This window comes from Saccopteryx leptura, chromosome 5, assembly GCF_036850995.1.
Source record: "Saccopteryx leptura isolate mSacLep1 chromosome 5, mSacLep1_pri_phased_curated, whole genome shotgun sequence".
Lineage (NCBI taxonomy): Eukaryota > Metazoa > Chordata > Mammalia > Chiroptera > Emballonuridae > Saccopteryx > Saccopteryx leptura.
Window position 1 is genome coordinate 76,442,768 of NC_089507.1, and position 19,542 is coordinate 76,462,309.

Below are 19,542 nucleotides of genomic sequence, written 5' to 3' on the forward strand. Positions count from 1 at the left end.
ATATTTGGAAGACAAGCTGGCCCTTTCAACACACCTTGTTCCCTGGTCGCCAGGCCAGTGGCTGTGAGCAGTATTTACTGCTCTTTTTCTTGGAGTGAGATCCCTTCTGGGCTCTCAGCCTCAAACTCCCCCCCCCCCGTTCCTGTAAGCAGGGGAGATTCAGGTGCTCTCTACCAGGTTTGTTGTGGCTTCTTCTTTGCTCCTTGGTTTTTAAGAGCTGTTCTTGTAGTCCAGATTTGGTTTTTCACGCTGATTTTTCATCAATTAGTTTGTAATCCAGTTCGGTGACGTGAGCTGGGAGTCTGTGCATCTGCCTACTCCACTGCCATCTTCAGGTCTCAAAATATATTCTGGTTCCAGGGAAGACCACACTATGTCAATGTAGAAGCTACCAGGTGGAGGTGTTTCTTTTGATAACTGCTGCAAAAATGACATCTTGGAAGCTGATTCTGATGATCTGTTTAGCTTCCCATCTGCTTAGAATATTCACATACCAATTACCAGCTGTCCTTGAGCCCAAACATTGAAAATATGGAGGTACCACATCTTAGAGAAATTAATTACAAAATGTTATGGCATGCCTCAGTACAGCTTAATGGGGCCCCATCGGCATGCTCATCTCCATTGTCTTTGGTCAAAAGGCATGGAGACAGTCCATGTTTAACATTAAAGTCTGAGCAACTGACCTGTGCCTTTATATTTGAAAGTTACATTTTCTCAATATAAAATCCCTGGATCACATTTTATTTCCTTGACCATCCTAAATACAGTATCTCATTTTATTCTGGCATAAAAACTTGCTGTTAAAACTGTCATAATAGTATAGTTTTCTTTTATTTATAGGTCATTTACTTGCTTTTGTCTAAGTGTTCAAGGAACTTAAAAAAGTTTTTAATGTCAAATTTTTCCTAGACTATGTCTTGGTGTTGAACATCTGAGTTGATAATACGTAGGTAAACAAAATTCTCTCTCAATAAAGAGTTTCAAATCTTTTTTTAGTGTTTATTTTATTGATTTCAGAGAGAGAAGTGGAGAGCAAGAGAATGACAGGAACATTGATGTGTTCCTGTATGTGCCCTGACTGCCATCAAATCACCAACCTCTGCAATTCGGGATGATATTCTAACCAACTGAGCTATCCAGCCAGGGCTATAATTTCAAATCTTTAATTCTCTGGAAATGCTTTTTGAATCACAGTTTTTAGTTTTCTTCTCCATGCCTTTGCTTTGGTTTCTTTCTGTAGTGACTCCAATTATAATTATGTTGGATCTTCTTTGCTTTGCTTATCTTTGATATTCACTATTTTCTCTCTTAAAATCTATTTACCTTTTAATTTTTAGTCTTAGTTTCTTTTCCTTTTCATTCCATTTCTCTTAATGCATTATCTTTTATATTTTCTGTGTCTTACGTCTAGGTTAATCTTCATTTCTAAGATACTTTTCTTTTACTTCTCTTCCTTTCTTGAGTTATAGCACTTCTTTCCTGAAATTTTTAATGCTGTTTTATGATGTTCTCCCATGGAATATACCATTCTGAAGATATTATAGTTGTTTTAAAGTTTATGTGTGGTTATCTGTATGCTTAGAAATTTAATCTAATTATTATAATTCATTCATTCAACAAATATTTATTGAACATGTACTATGTGCAGGAAGGCATTGTAGCCTGAAATTGAACTACACATGCCAATCAAGATTATTGTTTTATGCAACTAAAGTTTTGTGGTTGTTTGTTATGTAACAAAAAGCAAATACATCATATTTATAATCATTAAGTCCTAACTGTGTTTAGTCTCAACAGAATAATTTTACTCCATGAATTCTCTGTCCTTCCTCATTTTTGACACTGTCAGCTGGATTTATGTCATTAAAAACATGTTAAGAAAAATATATTTTCTAGAAATTAAAAGTATCAAGTTGATTTTTTTCTTCCATAAATGAATGACTTATATATGAGCTAGAAATAGAGTCAGAATATTTTCCCTCCAGATCTTTATATATACTGCATCATTGACTTCTGGCATTTAGTTTAATTAATAAATTTTGACAGATTTTTTCTTTGTCTTTTTGTAGATTATAGGTTTCTTTCTGGGGGAAAAAATGCTTGCAAGACAGTTTTTAAAGCCCTAAAATTTTAAAAAATATATTCTTCAGGATATTTTTAGGTCATAGTCTTGTTTAAATTGAGTCTGCCTTGAACTCAATGAGCTCTTTCACTTAAAGACTAATGAGAGTTCATAAACATTTTCAAATTTTTATTATTTACTTTGTTCATTTTGTACATGTATATTCTTTTCTTTGATTACATTATTTAATCAAAAGTCATTCCTCAGTTCTCTAAATCCTATATAAGATCTTGAAATCTTAATAATTTTATCTTTTTATTTTCCCTCTGCATTCTAGAGGGAGAGGTAGTTTTCAGATATTTCTTCCACTTCAATAATTAAATGTTTATAGACACTTAAAAAATTATTACCTTTAATAAGTTATAATTTATAAACAATAAGATTAACCCCTTTTAAGTCTATAGTTGAGTAAGATTTGACAAACATATTTCATCACCACCATAATCAGTGCACTCTGGGAAAAAGTAAGTGAGAGTAGAAGAAGATCAAGGACTGAAGTTTGGAGAATGACTATATTTTGAGTCAGAAGGAATAAAAAATCAAGAGGATTGGGTTTCAGCTCCCACTACTGCTATCATCCCAGAAGATTTCAGGGTCCATATAGAAAATTCTTCTATTCTCTTGCCCCTGTTATGGACAAAATATCTCTCCCAAAAGTCATATTTGAAGTTCTAACACCTAGCATCTCAAAATGTGACCTATAAAGAGATGAGTCCTTTAGAGAGGTAATTAAGTTAAAATGTGGTCATTAGGGTGAGCTCTATCCCAGTAAGATAGACATGCTTCTAAGAAGAGAAAATGTGGATACAGGTAAGTACAGACGGAAGACCATGTAAAGACACAAGGAGAAGACAGCCATCTATAAGCCTAAGAAAGTCTTAGAAAAGATCCTCCCTTCATGGTCCTCAGAATAAACCAACCCTGCCAACACTTTGCTGTCATACTTCTGGTCTTCAGAGTTGTGAGGAAATAAATTGCTGTTGTGTAAGCCATTTAGTCTCATATTTTGTTATGATGTCTTTAGTACCTTGTTGTACACTTTCTTACCTTTTGATCCACTACCAAGAAAAATACTAATTATGGCTCATTCCAATTCTCCCAGGTCAATGAATGCTGCAGAAGCACCCCACCCTTAAAACTGGGCAAGAGTGGTCCCTATACCAGACCTAGTGCTTTAGAGGGCTCAATTTGGCTCTTTACCAACTCTGCCCAACCCCAAAGGACAAGGAATCTATGGAGGTAAGAAGATATTCACTCAGAACCTGTGTCTTAACTGTTATACAATAGTTTTGAGTACATGGACTCTGAAATTTTCTGCTTATATTGCTCTAAGAAGGCTAACTAAAATTTTTCCCAGGTTCTTCCTGCTGAGGGCCAACAGTGCTTCCAATATCTATATCCTTAGACCTAACATGTAGTAAAATGTCCCTAAGACCAAAAGGTGACCAAACAATAGTGTGTGGGAAGGTTTGCCAAATAAAATACAAGACACCTTGTTAAAATAAATATCATAGAAAACAAATAATTTTTCAGTGTAAATTAGGTTCTAAATACTGTATTACATGGGACATATTTGCACTAAAAAAGTATTTGTTGTTTATCTGGAATTCAGATGTAAATCCTTTTATAAAATAAATATAGCAAGCAGCCTTAGGTGGGGTCAGAGTTGGACATTTGAGCTGGATGTTCATATGCATGAGCACAAGGTGCCTAGTGGTATTACAGTGTGAGGAGGTAACATAGGGAAGCCAACCAATTCTCCTTTAATCTCCCACATTTTGTCTGACACAGAAATTAAACTTGGATTTTGGGTCATTTTCAAAATAAGACAATAGAATATATTTTATATTTATATATTGTTAGCTCTATTTATAATATTTAAATATTTAGACATACAGTATGTGGGTATCCATTTTCACTTTTGCCTCAGCTGTACAAAAATGTCAAGGGGTTAGGATTGTTCTAGAAAAGTGGCTCAAGAGTCATCATCAACCACCTGTAAAAGATGAGAAAACTAAGGTTTAGAGAAGTTATATATAATTTGTCCGAAGTCACTTACCTAGTGGAATTCATTTTCAGTGTTAGATCTGTCTAAATATAAAGCAAATATTTTTTTAAATTACATGTGCCATGAACCAGCGCAGCTTGTAATTCTGGATCTTGAGTGAAAACGGTGCGGTGCGGAATGAAGAAAACAGACTCATTAAGAAAAAAGGATGGGATCGGGAGGCCTCTTCAATGCTGATGGCAATATCTGAGCACCCCATAGCCCCAGTTTGCTTTATTATATAGCCATATGCAAATCAAAAAAGTCCTTGATACAAAGTTACACATCCGAGGCTAACACAGGAACTCTCACAAGGTATAAACAGGAATCCCCCTACCATGCATAAGCAAAATCAACCAACATCTGAACAAACAAAGAGTAAGAGGAAGGGCATGTAAATTGCTTACAGCAAGTTAAGCAAGTGAAGTGGGTGCAAATAATCAGCATCATAGCCAATACAAATATTGATCGACTTACGACCTATGCAACTTACGACTATTCGACTTTACGACCACAATCGCTAGCCACAACTGCTCCACGTCTGGCAGCACAAGTGTTGCCCAGCTAGGCCTACGACAGTGCAGACCAGCTTCCAGCAGCACTACCATCTCTGTGTGCACTATTTCAACTGTTATCCCAGACTCGGTATAGCAATTTGTGTTTTGTGTCTTGGATATTTTTCATCAAACCCCTCCCAAGATGTCTACCAAGACGAAATTGTCTTTGCAAATATTAAACCAGTTGTACTGGTAATGCAGTGTTTTACTTAAAGCTGACGAATGTAAAAATAAGAAACAAAATGGTGTAGAGATTATACAAATGGCATAAAATGAACAAAGAAAATTATGATATATAACAATAATGAAAGAAAATTATGATAAAATATGACTTAAAGATTTTTATAACATCATTTCACAGTACTGTACATATTGCCTACTCAACTTATGACGAAATCATGTTATGACCAGTGTGTCGGAACCAATCATGGTTGTAAGTCGAGCACTAGCTGTATGGAGGTGGAGGGGGGAGAACTTAGCCTTTTGCTAAGCCTCAAATTTACAAAGGCTTTTTGCCACTTGCAGTCTACAACATATCCCCCTTTTCCTTTTTATTTTTAATTTGTGTGCTGAGATTTTCACTCATCTGATTTCCTAGTTTCCCAGACTCCAATTTGGAGGCAGACTAAAAAAATACAGAATAAACACAAAATTAGTATAGCCAATGCTAACAGATACCCAAACAAGTATTCTAATACATTACAGGGATTAAAGCCTTTAAGCAAATTCTTAGCCAATATAACAGAATCTATAAAAGAGTCTTTGCTGTTTTGAATGTCCTTAACATGTTCACCAAGTCCAAGTTGGCACCATCACCATTCCACATTCCCTGCTAATGCGACCCAACCCCAACCCCTTTCATTAAGAGCTGTCACAAGGAGCAGAAGTCCAGGAAATACATCCAGGAAAAGTCCGCATGGCACTGGAATCATTGTCACATTTCTACACTTTGTAGCTTGCATCCAAGTCCCAGTGACCGCTGCTTCTAGTTAGTAATGATTCAGGTAGATGGGAAAAAGCTATCTGCAGGCATGTGTGGAAATGGAACTTCTGTTCTCAGCCTGGAGAGATGAGACCAGGTTGCTTTTCCCTGAAGATATGCAACCGTGGCATAGTGAAGAGAACCTTGGGATACAGTATGCTGGGTGGCAGAGGTAAATTAATCTAAATTAGGAGCATGTCTCAGCCTAAAGTAGGCATGGGGCCTTGAGGCAAGAGGAATAAAGGAGATAAACAAAGCAGCAGAAAATAAGACTATCAACACCCACGACAGAGATCTTCAAGGGGTGAATAAAAACCAAAATATTCAGGCAAGATATAGTAAGTGGCCCTTGTGTCCGTAAGAAATGAGATCAGTTTACCTGCTACTTGGAAGAAATACCCTAGGATTACTCACGGTGATGTGAGATGGGGCCGACAGCCCTGGGCACCTTTAATGGGCAAGGTTAGGTCACAGGTGGCTGGAGCAGGACTGGAAGAGGCTGTACCCTCCCTTAGAGGAGTGAGGGGGCAGCTTACCTTCCAGTGTCCCTTTTTTCCCACAGCAAAGGCATGTAAACCTGGCAGGCTTTAGCTCAATGACCTTCCTTTCCATTATTGAAGCAGGGCCCAGATGGAGTCCTATGAGGCCCCTTCAGGGCATTGGAGCCTTTAAGGGCGTATGCCAAGAGCCAGTATTTTACCTGATCTCTTTTGGACTTTGTCTGCCTCCTGGTCATTATAGACCTTAAAAGCCATGCTCAGAAGATCTTGCTGAGGGGTTTGAGGCTCCTTATCCACCTATATATCTAGAGCTATTTGTAAGAAGACAAAACAGTGTTACTTAACAGGATCAAATAAAAGAGGGTGTAGAAGTTTGCAGAAGGAGGTTTGGTGTCTCCTGTACATCAGCATTCAAAAGAAATTTTTTAAGGAAAAAAGCATGATTCTAGGATATGACTCCCTCTTTTATATTTTTTAAAATTGACCTTAAATATTTGCTGGGTACACTTTAATAATACCTTGACTTTAAAGATTGTAAGAAATACCCATAATTCAAAAGGTTTGACAAAATATAGTAAATGCTTTTCCTACATATGTAGGAGTATTGTCAGTTTTAATCAGTTTAGGAAGTCCAATAATAGAAAATGCATAAAAACAATGAGCTATAACATGTTTAGCAGCCTCTTCTGTTCTGGTAGAGGCTACTATAAATCCAGAATAAGTATCCACTGTAATGTGGACAAAGGACTGTTTGCCAAATGAAGGTATATGAGTAACATCCATTTGCCAAAGTTGTCCTGGTATGAGTCCTCGAGGGTTAACTCCAAATGAAGGGACAGATTGTAGTACAGGACCCCTTGGACAGGATTTCCCAATCTGCCATGCTGCTTCCTGAGAAAGTTGAAACTGTTTACGCAGGGCTGCAGCATTCTGCTGATGAATAATATGAGACTGGATTGCTTGATCTGTCATGGTTGCTCCAATAATTTTCTTTTGGATAGCTTGATCAATAAGGGCATTCCCTTGTGCTAAAGCTCCAAGGAACATAGAGTGAGCTCGAATATGTCCTATAAAACATGGAGCTCTATGTTGACGTACAAGTCTTTGAAGGAGAAATTGCTGAAATAGTTCTTCATTAGCAGTTGTCCCTAAAACAGCAGTCTCTATAGTGGAAACAACCATAAGTAAATATTTTCTGTCTGTATACAGATTAAAGGAGGAACATAGAAAATGCTGAAAAGCCATGATAATTTTACTCTTTCTAATTTTACTCTTTGAGCTGATTTCAAAGCGACTGTTCCAGTATAAACTTATCGATTACTAAGCCTGCTATTCCTGAGCTGGAATATCAGTAAAGACTGTAGGTACTTCAGGAATGGGCTCATTAACAATTGTCTTAGGAAAGACAAATGTAGTAATTAATGAAAATTGAACTATTTTATCAGCTGGGTAGTGAGAATCAATTTGGTCTGTAAAATTTGCAAAAGCAATTTGCCATTTAGTGGAAGTTTCCCAGAGCCATTGGTTGATCCTTTGAAAAAGGAACAACAATAATTTGAGGCTCAAAATCTATAAGCTGTAAGTTGCCTACACCCCTTAAGGAGGTGACAAGATCAAAATACGGAGATAAAACTTTCTTAGGAATAACAGCTAGATGAATCTATCCAATAGGACCTGAGGCTTGCCACAATAGTCCCATTGGAGTTTAACTCGAGTGACAAATTAGTAAGGCAATTGATTCTTCAGGATTTATGCATTTTAGTTGTGCTTGTTGTAATGCTTTTTTTTTTTTTACAAGCTTTAAAGCTTGTTGTCCTGCAGCTGTAAGTAGCCAAGGAGAAGCTGGTTCAGCCGAGCTCTAAGAATATCAAAAAGTGGCTTCAGTTCACTGGTCATTTCAAGAAAGGTCTAAGCCAGGGGTTGGGAACTGATGGCTCGTGAGCCAGATGTGGCTCTTTTGATGGCTGCATCTGGCTCACAGACAAATCTTTAATAAAAAAATAGTAATGTTAAAAATATAAAACATTCTCACGTATTACAATCCATTTATTTCCTACCGCTCATGTTCATGGTTGTGGGTAGCTGGAGCCAATCACAGCTGTCCTCCGGGACAACACCAAATTTTTATTGAATAATGTATAACATACATGGGTTGTTGTATGGCTCTCACGAAATTATATTTTAAAATATGTGGCATTCATGGTTCTCTCAGCCAAAAAGTTTCCCGACCCCTGGTCTAAGCCAATTAATGTTTCCTAATAATTTCTGGAAATCGCTTAAAGTTTGCAAATGAGCTGTCCTGATTTCTAATTTTTGTGGACAAATTTGTTGTCTCTCAATAATTTGTCCTAAAGAAGAGAAAGGTAAAGATTGCTGTACCTTTTCAGGAGCTATATAAAGTCCTGATTTTTTTTCAAAGAATATTCTAGTTGTTGCAGAACAGTCAACACAGTGTCTTTATCTGAATGAGCAATAAGAATATCATCCAGGCCCTGGCCGGTTGGCTCAGTGGTAGAGCGTCGGCCTGGCGTGCGGGGGACCCGGGTTCGATTCCTGGCCAGGGCACATAGGAGAAGCACCCATTTGCTTCTCCACTCCCCCCCTTTCCTCTCTGTCTCTCTCTTCCCCTCCCGCAGCTGAGGCTTCATTGGAGCAGGGATGGCCCAGGCGCTGGGGATGGCTCCTTGGCTTCTGCCCCAGGCGCTAGAGTGGCTCTGGTCGTGGCAGAGCGACACCCCGGAGGGGCAGAGCATCTCCCCCTGGTGGGCGGAGCATCGCCCCTGGTGGGCGTGCCAGGTGGATCCTAGTTGGGTGCATGCGGGAGTCTGTCTGACTGTCTCTCCCCGTTTCCAGCTTCAGAGAAATACAAAAAAAAAAAAAAAAAAAAGAATATCATTCATATAATGAATTATGTACACCTTAGGGTGCTGCCTTTGTACTGGAGAGATAGCTTAAGAAACATATATTTGGCACAAGGTAGAACTGTTAGCCATACCTTGATGCAAAACTCTCCACTGGTATCGCTCATTGGAGCCTGGAAATTAAGTGAAGGAACACTGAATGCAAAACGCTTGCAATCATGAGGGCTTAAAGGCATAGTAAAAAAGCAATCCTTCAAGTCAATAATTACAAGGTGAAAATTCCATGGAATGGCAGTAGGAGAAGGGAGTCCTAGCTGGAGAGGACCCATAATTTCCATAGTCTTATTTATTGCTCTCAAATCTTGTAATAGCCTCCAGTTTCCTGATTTCTTTTTAATAACAAATATAGGCGTATTCCATGGATGGTTCAATGTGCCCAAGCTCTAGCTGCTCTTGTACCAATCGAGCAGCTGCCTTAAGTTTCTCCTGTGAAAGGGGCTATTGGTCTACCCATATAGGATTATCTTATTTCCAAGTAATTGGGTCTGCACAATGCATTATTGGGGTAGCAGGAGCTACCAAGGCCCCTGTGCTAAATTTTGATATCCTTATCCACACCTTCATGTATTGGGTGCCACTTCTATGGGGGTGAGAATTCCTCGCTGTTCTTTCCCTAGTCCCTTAGTGGGCAAAAATCCCTGATCAAGCATCTGAGTACTGACTAAACTAGTAGAACTGACAAGCAATGCTCCCATATTTTTCAAAACATCTCTACCCCACAAATTAACTGGCAATCCAGGGAGCACATCACACTGAAAATGTCCAGAATGACCTTCTTTATCTTCCCATTGTAAAAAACTAGAACTTTGTTGAGGGGATTTACTCTGCCCTATACCTTGTAATTCTGTGGCTGCTGCATGAGTGGGCTAGGAAGGAGGCCAATGTAGCTTAGCAACAACATACATCAACTCCAGTATCTAAAAGTCCTTTAAATTTATGCCCTTGTATTGTTAGTTCCATTTCAGGGCATTCCTGACCTATCTTTTGAATCCTATAGGCAGGATCAGTGGAGCCAAATTCTCAATTCTCTCAGGGTCCCTTTTGCAGGGTTTGGCCATAGAATCAGAATTAGCATTCTTATACTATTTCTTCTAACTGCCTGAAGCAGCTTGAGACAAATTCTTGAAATGACTTATTAGGGCCCTGCTTAATTTTGCTCAATTCCTTTGTTTTGCCTTCCTGAGTATAACCTTCCACATAAACAAGACAATTTATGCACAAAAAACACAAGTATAACATATAACTTTGATTAATCCTAATACTTGAATTGCTATTTGGCTCCTAACTCTGAACACACCTCAAAATGCACTAATCAAATTAGTAAGTATTAAAGATCTACATTCTATTTAAATTTAAATGAGTGCTCCTTACAAGTTCTAAAATAATTTTATTTTCTCAATATTAGAGCCAGTATTTCCAATCTTTGCATGCAAGAAACCAATTCAGACCTCAAATACAGACACATTTAGACATTAAACAAAGACGTCACATACAATAACACAAATCAAGAGTGAAACCCAGGATTTTAGAGATTAGAACGTGGCCTGCTTAATCTTATATAGGGCTATTTTAATAAGGATAAATACTAAACAGAAATCTCTCTCGAAAAATCTCAAGGCAGCTATATATATGAGATTTCTGTTTAGCAACATCCAAACAGGCGCCCCCTTCACCCTCTTTCCAGGCAAAGAATAAGAAAGAAACAAAATGATAGTTCATAAGATTGTATTGAATAGTTAAAACATTAAAGAAAATCAGACCATAATGGGAAAAGCTGTAACTTTCCTAATACCTGAGTCTCCTAACCATTCTCAAATTCTATAGTTGTTGTAACTGGCAGTTCAGGTTGACCATGCTGAGATCTCCCCTACCTCAACTTCAGCTGAGCGGCAGACTAAGCAGCCAGAGAGAACCAGAGGCAGCAACACTGTCCTACATTCCTCAGCCCCCAAGCTGCAAAGTACAGCACCAACTGCCAGAGAGACTGCCACTTTTATTTCTCCTACCATAGTCTCCTCACACCACTACCTTCTCAGAATTTTACCTACTTGCTCCCCTGTAGCAGAAATAACCACACCCTCCTCCGGGAACCAGGGGCACACATCTTGAACATATCGCAAAAAGGATTCTAGCTGCATAACTATTCTTACGAAAAGGTCTTTTGACACTAATTGTCCCATAATTTTTTACTCCTGACTATACTTTCCCCAAAAACTTTCTTTACTCACTGTGCACACTTGGGGAGTTCCGTCACCTGCCTTCAGTTTAGTTTTCTTGTACTCAAGTCTGTGTTCGGGCACCACTTGCCGTGGACCAGTGCAGTTTATAATTCAGGGTCTTGAGTGAGAATGGTGCAGTGTGGAATTAAGAAAACAGACTCATTAAGAAAAAAAAGGATGAGATTAGGAGGCCTCTTCAATACTGATGGCAATATCCGAGCACCCCATAGCCCCAGTTTGCTTTATTATATAGCCATATGCAAATCAAAGAGGCCCTTGATACAAAGTTACACATCCGAGGCTAACACAGGAACTCTCCCAAGGCATAAACAGGAATCCCCCTACCATGCATAAGCAAAATCAACCAACATCTGAACAAACAAAGAGTAAGAGGAAGGGCATGTAAATTGCTTATAGCAATTTAAGCAAGCAAGTGAAGTGGGTGGTGGGGGGGAGAACTTAGCCTTTTGCTAAGCCTCGAATTTACAAAGGCTTTTTGCCACTTGCAGTCTACAACATACATATACAGTATGATGACTGTAGTTAATAATATTGTCTTGTATAAGAGAGGGCTTAGAGCAAACATTCTTCATCACCAAAAATAATTTACAATTTGTAGGTTGATTTAGCCTTTGAACACATTGTTTGGCATGCATGCATAAAGCTAATGCATTTAATGGAATATCAAGATGGGTATAATGGAAATTCCAATTTTTCAGGATTTTATCTGGAATTTTATGGGTCCAGACACTTGTTTTATGTGTGCCCACATTTGATAAATCTGTGGATGAGTTTGTTATTGTCCCAGTAGAACCCAAGCTCTAAGTCGATCAGGCGTCCCTGATTAAACTTCCCCATGTAGTGGGACACTCCTGCTTATCAGCAGGGCTGGCAGCCTCTTCGAGACTCCTCTTGAGGTGGCTATGAGGATTCTATTTATCAGTGCTAAAACCAACTGCCACCGGAGGAAAGACACGACCACACAAAAGTTAGTTGCAAAAATCACACAGGCAGTTTATTACACTCAAATCCTTTTGGCGTGCCTGGGTACAGCTTAAGGGGGCCCCCGTGGGTGTACCTCTTTCATCTGTATTTGGTCAGAGCTCAGAGAGGTGGTGTCGAGACAGTCCAGGTCACATCGGAGTCTGGGCGACTACTGCAGCAGGGGGGCTCCTTAGCTTTACTACCTTTTCTGTACCTAGGCCTTCTAATAGGTGTCAATCTACAAGATTATCATCTCAACCCATTTTCTAACAGGTGTCAATTTACAGGATTATCACCTCAAACCACCTCTTTGGGAGTTCCTGGCAGGGAACCTGTTTTATGTTAATCTACTGAAATGTTACATCAAGCCACTTTTAAGATGTTCCTAGGGAAGCTTCTTGTTTATGTTAACCTACAGAGAGCTATGACAGCAAGCCACTTATCTATGTATAACTTCACACACACACTAACTGGGCCCTGCTCGAAAGTCAGAATCTGTTTATCATATTTGTACATACTATATTAATTCCTATCCAGGCAGCATAACTTTATTTAATTTCCATAATTAATTTTAATATTATATCTTAATTACTTTTATATATCTTCATGTTTTTCTATATTTCTATATATTTAATTACTATAACATTATATTACTACAACAGTTACAAGTCAAAACACTAATTTATAAAACAGAATGCCAATTTAAATTTACAATGATCAATGCATTTGGCAGATTAATGATTTGCAGTAATTGCTTTTTAAACAGAGGATCAAATTACAACTCAGAAAACTGCCTGTTTAGTCTAATGTAAGAACAATGGGAGTAAATATTCTTAAGGTAATATTTCCATCAAGATAGGTAAATTAATTGTCATTTTCCACTCCAAGAACAATCCAGCCAACAGTGAGGAGGCAGTTTGTATACTTTGAAACTCATCATATCCGGCTTTTTAAACTTCTTTCTAATTAGCTACTTACATCTACAGGCCTCAGTTTCCTTATTTGGTAAAAAGAGGCGCTTTTAGATTATAAACAAAAAGCATTTAGCACAATGTTGTTATTATACTATCTATATGTTACCTAAAATATAGATTATAACATTTGAAACATTATATATTATTGTTATGCTTATTTATGGTTATCGTGCTATTATTGTTCTATTTAACAGCTCTCTAGCTAACCTACAGAAACAGGCCTTACACCCTCTGCCGAGGCAGACAGGCGAGTACGAGTTACCATGACAACAGCGCGCGCCTAGCCATTTTCCTCTCCCGCGTCGCTAGGGAAGGGAAAAAAAAGGCTAGGTTGCGTATTGCGTCATCACTACGCGCTGGGTGGATTTCTCCGTGCTATTTTGGAGGGTCCCCACCCGGCTCCCGTCGCCCCACGCCAGAATCTTTTTTTTTTTTTTTCTTTTCAACCTTTGTTACATCGCACAGAGACTGCAAGACTATAAGTGCCGAAGGAAGAAAGGGAGTAAGCGAGTGAGTGAGCGTTAAAAGAGATGCCGCGCCACCTTCTCCACCTCTGAACCTTCCCTTGTGTTTTCTTGATCCTATCAGCTTCCTCTCAGCTGGGATTGCGCCGCGTCAACTTCCGGGCGGGTGCCCGCCAGCACGGCCTCCGCCGCTCCCCTTCCTTGGCCCCTTTGTGTCCCCGCAGTGTCGAGGCGCGGGTCCCGGCACGTCCTTTCTCCAGGCAGGGAGCACCGTAGTGCAGGGAGCCTCTCACTGTGGGCGGGCGCGCGGCACCCAGGAGGGTTAGAAGTGGGGAACGTGCCCGCGCGTGCTGGGGTAAGAGGAGGTGGCACGAGGGTCAGCTTGTGCTTTGAGGAAGGAGGGGTGTGGGGGGTGGGGGAAGGGGAGTGAAAAGGAGCAATGGAAAGATTTTTAAAAGAGATACCTTTGTCCACATTTTGATCGTTGTGGCCTAACAATGAAGCGCAGCCATTATAGTCATCTTGAGCCACTGGCACATTTGCGGTCTCATAATTGCCTTGGGAATGAACTGCTCTGGCTTTGTACATTTATATTGTTTTCATGGCCTCTTTTTATTTTCTCCCTGCAGATAGTTCACTTAAAACCCCCAATCCCACAGGGTGGTGGTTTCTACCAATATGAATCTTTTCAACCTGGATCGTTTTCGCTTTGAAAAAAGGAGTAAGATTGAGGAAGCTCCCGAAGCCACCCCTCAACCCTCCCAGCCTGGCCCTTCTTCACCAATTTCTCTTAGTGCTGAAGAGGAGAATGCTGAAGGGGAAGTTAGCAGGGCAGGCACCCCTGATTCAGATATAACTGAAAAAACAGGTGAGTTAAAATGTTGCAGATTGATGGGACATCAAGAGATTTTTCAAAGACGAAAGGCAGAAGAGGTTCCGATTTGTATTAATGTTATACACATTAATGCATTGTCTTCCACCATGCCCTTTTAAATCCATTTTGGGGACTGCCATAGGCACCATGTACCTGCAACGGAGTGTCCGTCCATAACTGCTTCACTTTTATTGGGTTCTTGGAATATGAGCCTGTGATGGAAGTTGAAATCAGAATTTAGGTCATCTTTAGGTCAGTCCTGTGAATGACCCAGTTATTTGGCCAGACATTTACACTGATGCCAGTACTTCTCCAGAAACTAGTAATCACCTGCCATGAGCTATTCAAGGTGCCTGAAGACAACCACTATAAACAAGAGAAGATCAAATCACAATCAGATTTTGACACTGTTTGAGTTCCTGGAGATCCCCAGAATGCAGAATAATAATGATATTCTTCCTGGTGAATGAACATTTTTAACCAGCAAGTTGTCAGGATCAATAGGGTTTGAGAAGAAGCTCAAAATGAGCATTTCCATTTTAATCTGCTTTTTGGACAGTTAAAATTAGAATATATTTGAATCCTCACTATGTTTATGCATAGAGCTTAGTGCCTCTCATTCTCATTTAATTGGCACAACAGTGTGATGAGAAATTATCTTCATTTTGCAGAAGTAAAACCCAGAGAGGTTAAATTGTTGAGAAATTGGTAGAACCAGAACTCAAATTCAAGCAATTTAATTTTTGAGTGTGAAAAGGACCGAAGTTTCCTGTTAATGTTTATTCTAACAAGACCCTTTTTAATGCAAATGTCAGTGTTTCACAAGCAGCTTTTAAATTAATGTGGCTCTGACAAGATTAGTAGTATATATGTCTTACCCTTGGTATTGCTATTTTGTTTGCTACTCTTCTATTTAAATGTAACTGATGGCAGAGTCCCTGGAAGTTATTGAAATAACATTTTTAAATACTTTACTATAAATGGAACACAGTTGAATGATTTGGTTGGTTGGATTAAGTAGTAATTATGAGTCGGATTTTGAAAGGCTTTGTTTATCTAAAGAATTTTAAACTTGCCTGAATTCTGTGGGGAAGCACTGAAGGATTTGAAGCTAAGGAGAGCTATCCCTGTGATTATTCTTTCAACAGACATTTTGATTTGCATAATATGCTACAGTTAATGTCTAAATAGCCAGGTACTTTACTATTTTAACAGTAAATACAATCTGTTTCTTATGTAGTTAGGTCAGAGAGGGTTGTAGGCATGGGGTTTTGAGTCTTTAGAAGCCTCTGTTTATCATTCTAGTTAAATGGAACATAGGACAAGTAACTTAAAATCTAAGATCACAATTTTTTGATATATAGAAATAAAAGCACTTTATAAACAAACTCAACAGAATGTTATAGTTATCAATATTAGTAATGTAAAACTCTTAATTGTCTTTTCTAATTAGAAGATGCTTTTCTGCTTTGCTTTTTTTTCTGTCTGAGGAGACTTCACTCTTTTTTTATGAGAGTGGGGGTGGGGAGACGGGCAGGCAGTAAGGAAGAAATGAGATGCATCATATCATAGAATGTCACTTTAGTTTTCATTGATTGCTTCTTGTACATGCCTTGACCGGGGAACTCCTTGTTTAAGCCAGAGACTTTAGGCTGGAGCCAGCAACCATGGCGATCCCGCACTCAAGCTGGGTGAGCATGCGCTTAACCCAGTGACCACAGGGTTTCAAACCTGGGACCTCAACATTACAGGGCTACACTCTATCCACTGTGTTACCACTGGTCAGGTGACTTCACTGCTTTTTGTGGGGACTTTTTATGGTACATAAATTTCTCTTAGATACCACACTTGATATTAGCCAAAAGGCTGAGAAGCAATTGTAAATTTAGAAGCTGAGATTACCTTTAGGAATCACATGGTCAGTCTTGATGACATTAGAAAATATGAACATTAAGTTTGTTCTTAGAATGGTGAGAATTCATCCTGTTAGCAATAGCTTTGCTCCAAGAAGAGATTATTATAAATGGCATTGTGAATTTTGAAGAATCTTGAGGACTACAGCTAGGTTTTTACATTATAGATAATAGGGATCCATTCAAGCTTTTCAGGTAAAAGGGTAAAATGATAAAAGAAAGTTGTTTGGTAAAAAAGTCAGTCTAGTGGTTGTGAGTATTGTATATTTTAGAGGGTAGGATTTAAAGAGAGAGAAATTATTTAGGAAACTTATAATCCAAACTTAATGATGACAGTAAAAATGGAGAAGGAGGAAATGTGAGTTTTCAAAGTAAGAAAGGGCAAGAATTTAAAACTAGCTTGGTTGTAGAGATGAGATAAAATGATAATAAAATTTTTAGTTTAGATAATTGAAAAAAATGGTAAATTTATACATTAAAATAGATATGAAGTACCTGTTGTAAGCCTTTGGGCATGCCTTTAAAAGTTCAGTAAGAGTCAAAGGTCTTGCCCCAAACTAGTTGACAAAGGCACCTGAGCGTGGGGGGTGCAGATGTGGAATTAAGTGTATGGGCTTTGGGCTTTAAGAGAGGATAAGATACCAAGTGAGGTTTCAGATCAGGACTGGATGTGAGATTGGAAACTTATCAGTGGGATATGAATATTTACCTTAGTTCTTTTATTATCATATGGTAACTTTATACTCTGCCATTGGGGAAATTCTGTTATAATTGCTTATTTACAGTAGAGGTTAGGGTCTAGAGCAGCTTTTAGGATGAAAAATTTTCAAAATTATCTGTGATCACTTTTTTTTTTTTAGCTAATCCTGTTATTTCTCTAATTTGAATTAAGATTTTATTTCTTACCACTCTCCTTCTGTTAATGGAATACAGCCACATCGGTTTCTTGAAAATGCTAAGCACAGCCCAGTCTTTCCCTCTGCTTCCCAGGCCCTGCTGATATTTGCATAGGACTCTCAGCTGTCTCATTTCCTCAGGGCTTAGTGAAATGGTACACTTTTTAGAAGGCCTTCCCTTGATCACTCTCTTTGAAGTAACAACTCCTTTCCACTCCCAGCTTTAATCTATATATATTTATCACTACCTAATATTACATTTTATATTTGTGTCTCTCTTATTAGACTGACCCTAAAGGAGCATGGGAAAGGACATATAATATATAGAGCCAGAATAATACAATGTGGTAACTCACAGGGGAAGGTATAAGCAGTGTAGCATCACAATCCAATTCAGAAATGATCATTCATTCTTCCTGGGAGGATCCAGAAGAGTCACAAAGAGATGACTTTGAGTTGAAAACGAACCAGTGAATCACTTTATTTGTTGAACAAGGAATGAAAATATATGTTGTCTTGAAGTCTGTGCTGTGTTTATGGGAAGGGGAAGTAATCTATGAAAGAGGAGGTTTAGGGCAATATAAGTGAAGCTGAAAAGAGAAATATAAACTGCTAGATTTTTAAGGGCTTCATATGTTGTACAGGAGAGATTGGATTTTGGTATAAATTAGAACATTTCAATATGAGAAGATAATGCAGCTGTTCATTTGAAGTCTAAATGTAGGGAAATGACAGTAGGGATGACAGAGCAGTTTAGGGAAGTTTTATATGACATGTATTTTGTGGCGTTTGGTGAAGTTTAAAGATGAATCTTTCTTGCTTAGACAGCTGGATGACTGGCACTGTCAACTGAATTATTACATTTAGGAGGATGATACTAAAACATGTTGAGTTTGAGTTAACTTCTCATTTAGTAACGAGGTGTAATAGAAGGTTGTACATCAGAGTTTGGATCCTGAGAAATCAACTTTAGAATCATTATCCTGGTAGTTAACTAAAAACATCCCTAGCAAAGTGTACAGTAAGGAACATCAACATTTAATGATGATCAGAGGAAGGGAAACAAATGACGGATGTAATGGGTGGCTAGAATTGTCCTTGTATCCTGGAAGCCAAAGAAAGAAGAGTTTGCAGGTTGGTGTGTAGTGAACAGTGTCAAATGTGGAGAAGTCAGGTTGAATAGGGACAGCTCAGGGGCCACTTTTCTTGGAAATTAAATTGTTGTTGACCTTTGTTTCAGTAGAAAGGTAGAGAGATGACTACTCTTTAAGAGGAAAAGAAACAGCTTGACAGGGAAGCAGTGTCAAGAAAAAATGTGTCGGAATTGTTGATTTATAGAGACCTTTTACCTGGGATGGAGAGGGGAGTGAAGGAAATAAAAATAGATAGGTTTGTAGGTTCTTTTGAGATTGGAATGAAAAAAGTTTTAGTATATGCTTGATGAATTTCTTTTCTTGATGGTGACATAAATATCTTCTAAAGTGGTTGCTATTTCTTGTGATTGTCCTGATGAAAGTAATAGGTGTTAATAAGTGAGATAAAAATTTAAAATTAATTATCAAAAAGATTTCCAGATTATATGATTTTGGGTACCTCAGCGGTTTTGAACTTCACTTCCTTTGCCTAAGTGTTCTCTGAATCCCTGCAGACAGTAAAATGGATTTGATCTGTTGATAATACAGAATATATCATTTTAGTGTCATGTTTCTATAACCACTGGATGATACTCAGTCTTTTAACAAAATATGAATCATCGGTACATCTTTATATAGTCATTCTGGCTTCTTAATGTCTGCTAGTGTTAGTTGAAAATCAGTACTTGGAAAAGGGTTAGTGCTGAACTGTTCTAATAAAAAAATAGCAAGTTTCAGAATTGAATAATATCAAATATTTTCATAATTGTTTTTTTCTTTTCACCTTCCTTCATTTATTTATTTATTTATTTATTTATTTATTTATTTATTTTTGTTTCCTTGTGTTCTTGTGCTGCTGTTTAAAAATGCTGGTTTGCTTTGGGTCAAAAAGTATCACTGTATCAGGAATATCTTAATTTCTGCTGTTGCTTACTTCCAAAAATACTGCAGAC

General features: G+C 38.3%; 1 protein-coding gene across 3 annotated transcripts in view; it reads left to right on the plus strand.

Moving 5' to 3' along the window:
- The first annotated feature begins 13,676 nt into the window (after positions 1-13,676).
- SMARCAD1 (SWI/SNF-related, matrix-associated actin-dependent regulator of chromatin, subfamily a, containing DEAD/H box 1) overlaps positions 13,677-19,542 on the plus strand; it is a 97,062-nt gene continuing 91,196 nt past the window's right edge. For 2 of the 3 annotated variants that reach the window (XM_066384952.1, XM_066384954.1), the window contains exons 1-2: positions 13,941-14,128; positions 14,403-14,641. In XM_066384952.1, coding sequence (XP_066241049.1) covers positions 14,452-14,641 — 190 coding nt within the window. In that variant the 5' untranslated portion in view covers positions 13,941-14,128; positions 14,403-14,451. Of the gene's footprint in view, positions 13,820-13,940; positions 14,129-14,402; positions 14,642-19,542 lie in introns of those variants that run through there. The other variant, XM_066384953.1, reaches the window with a different exon arrangement.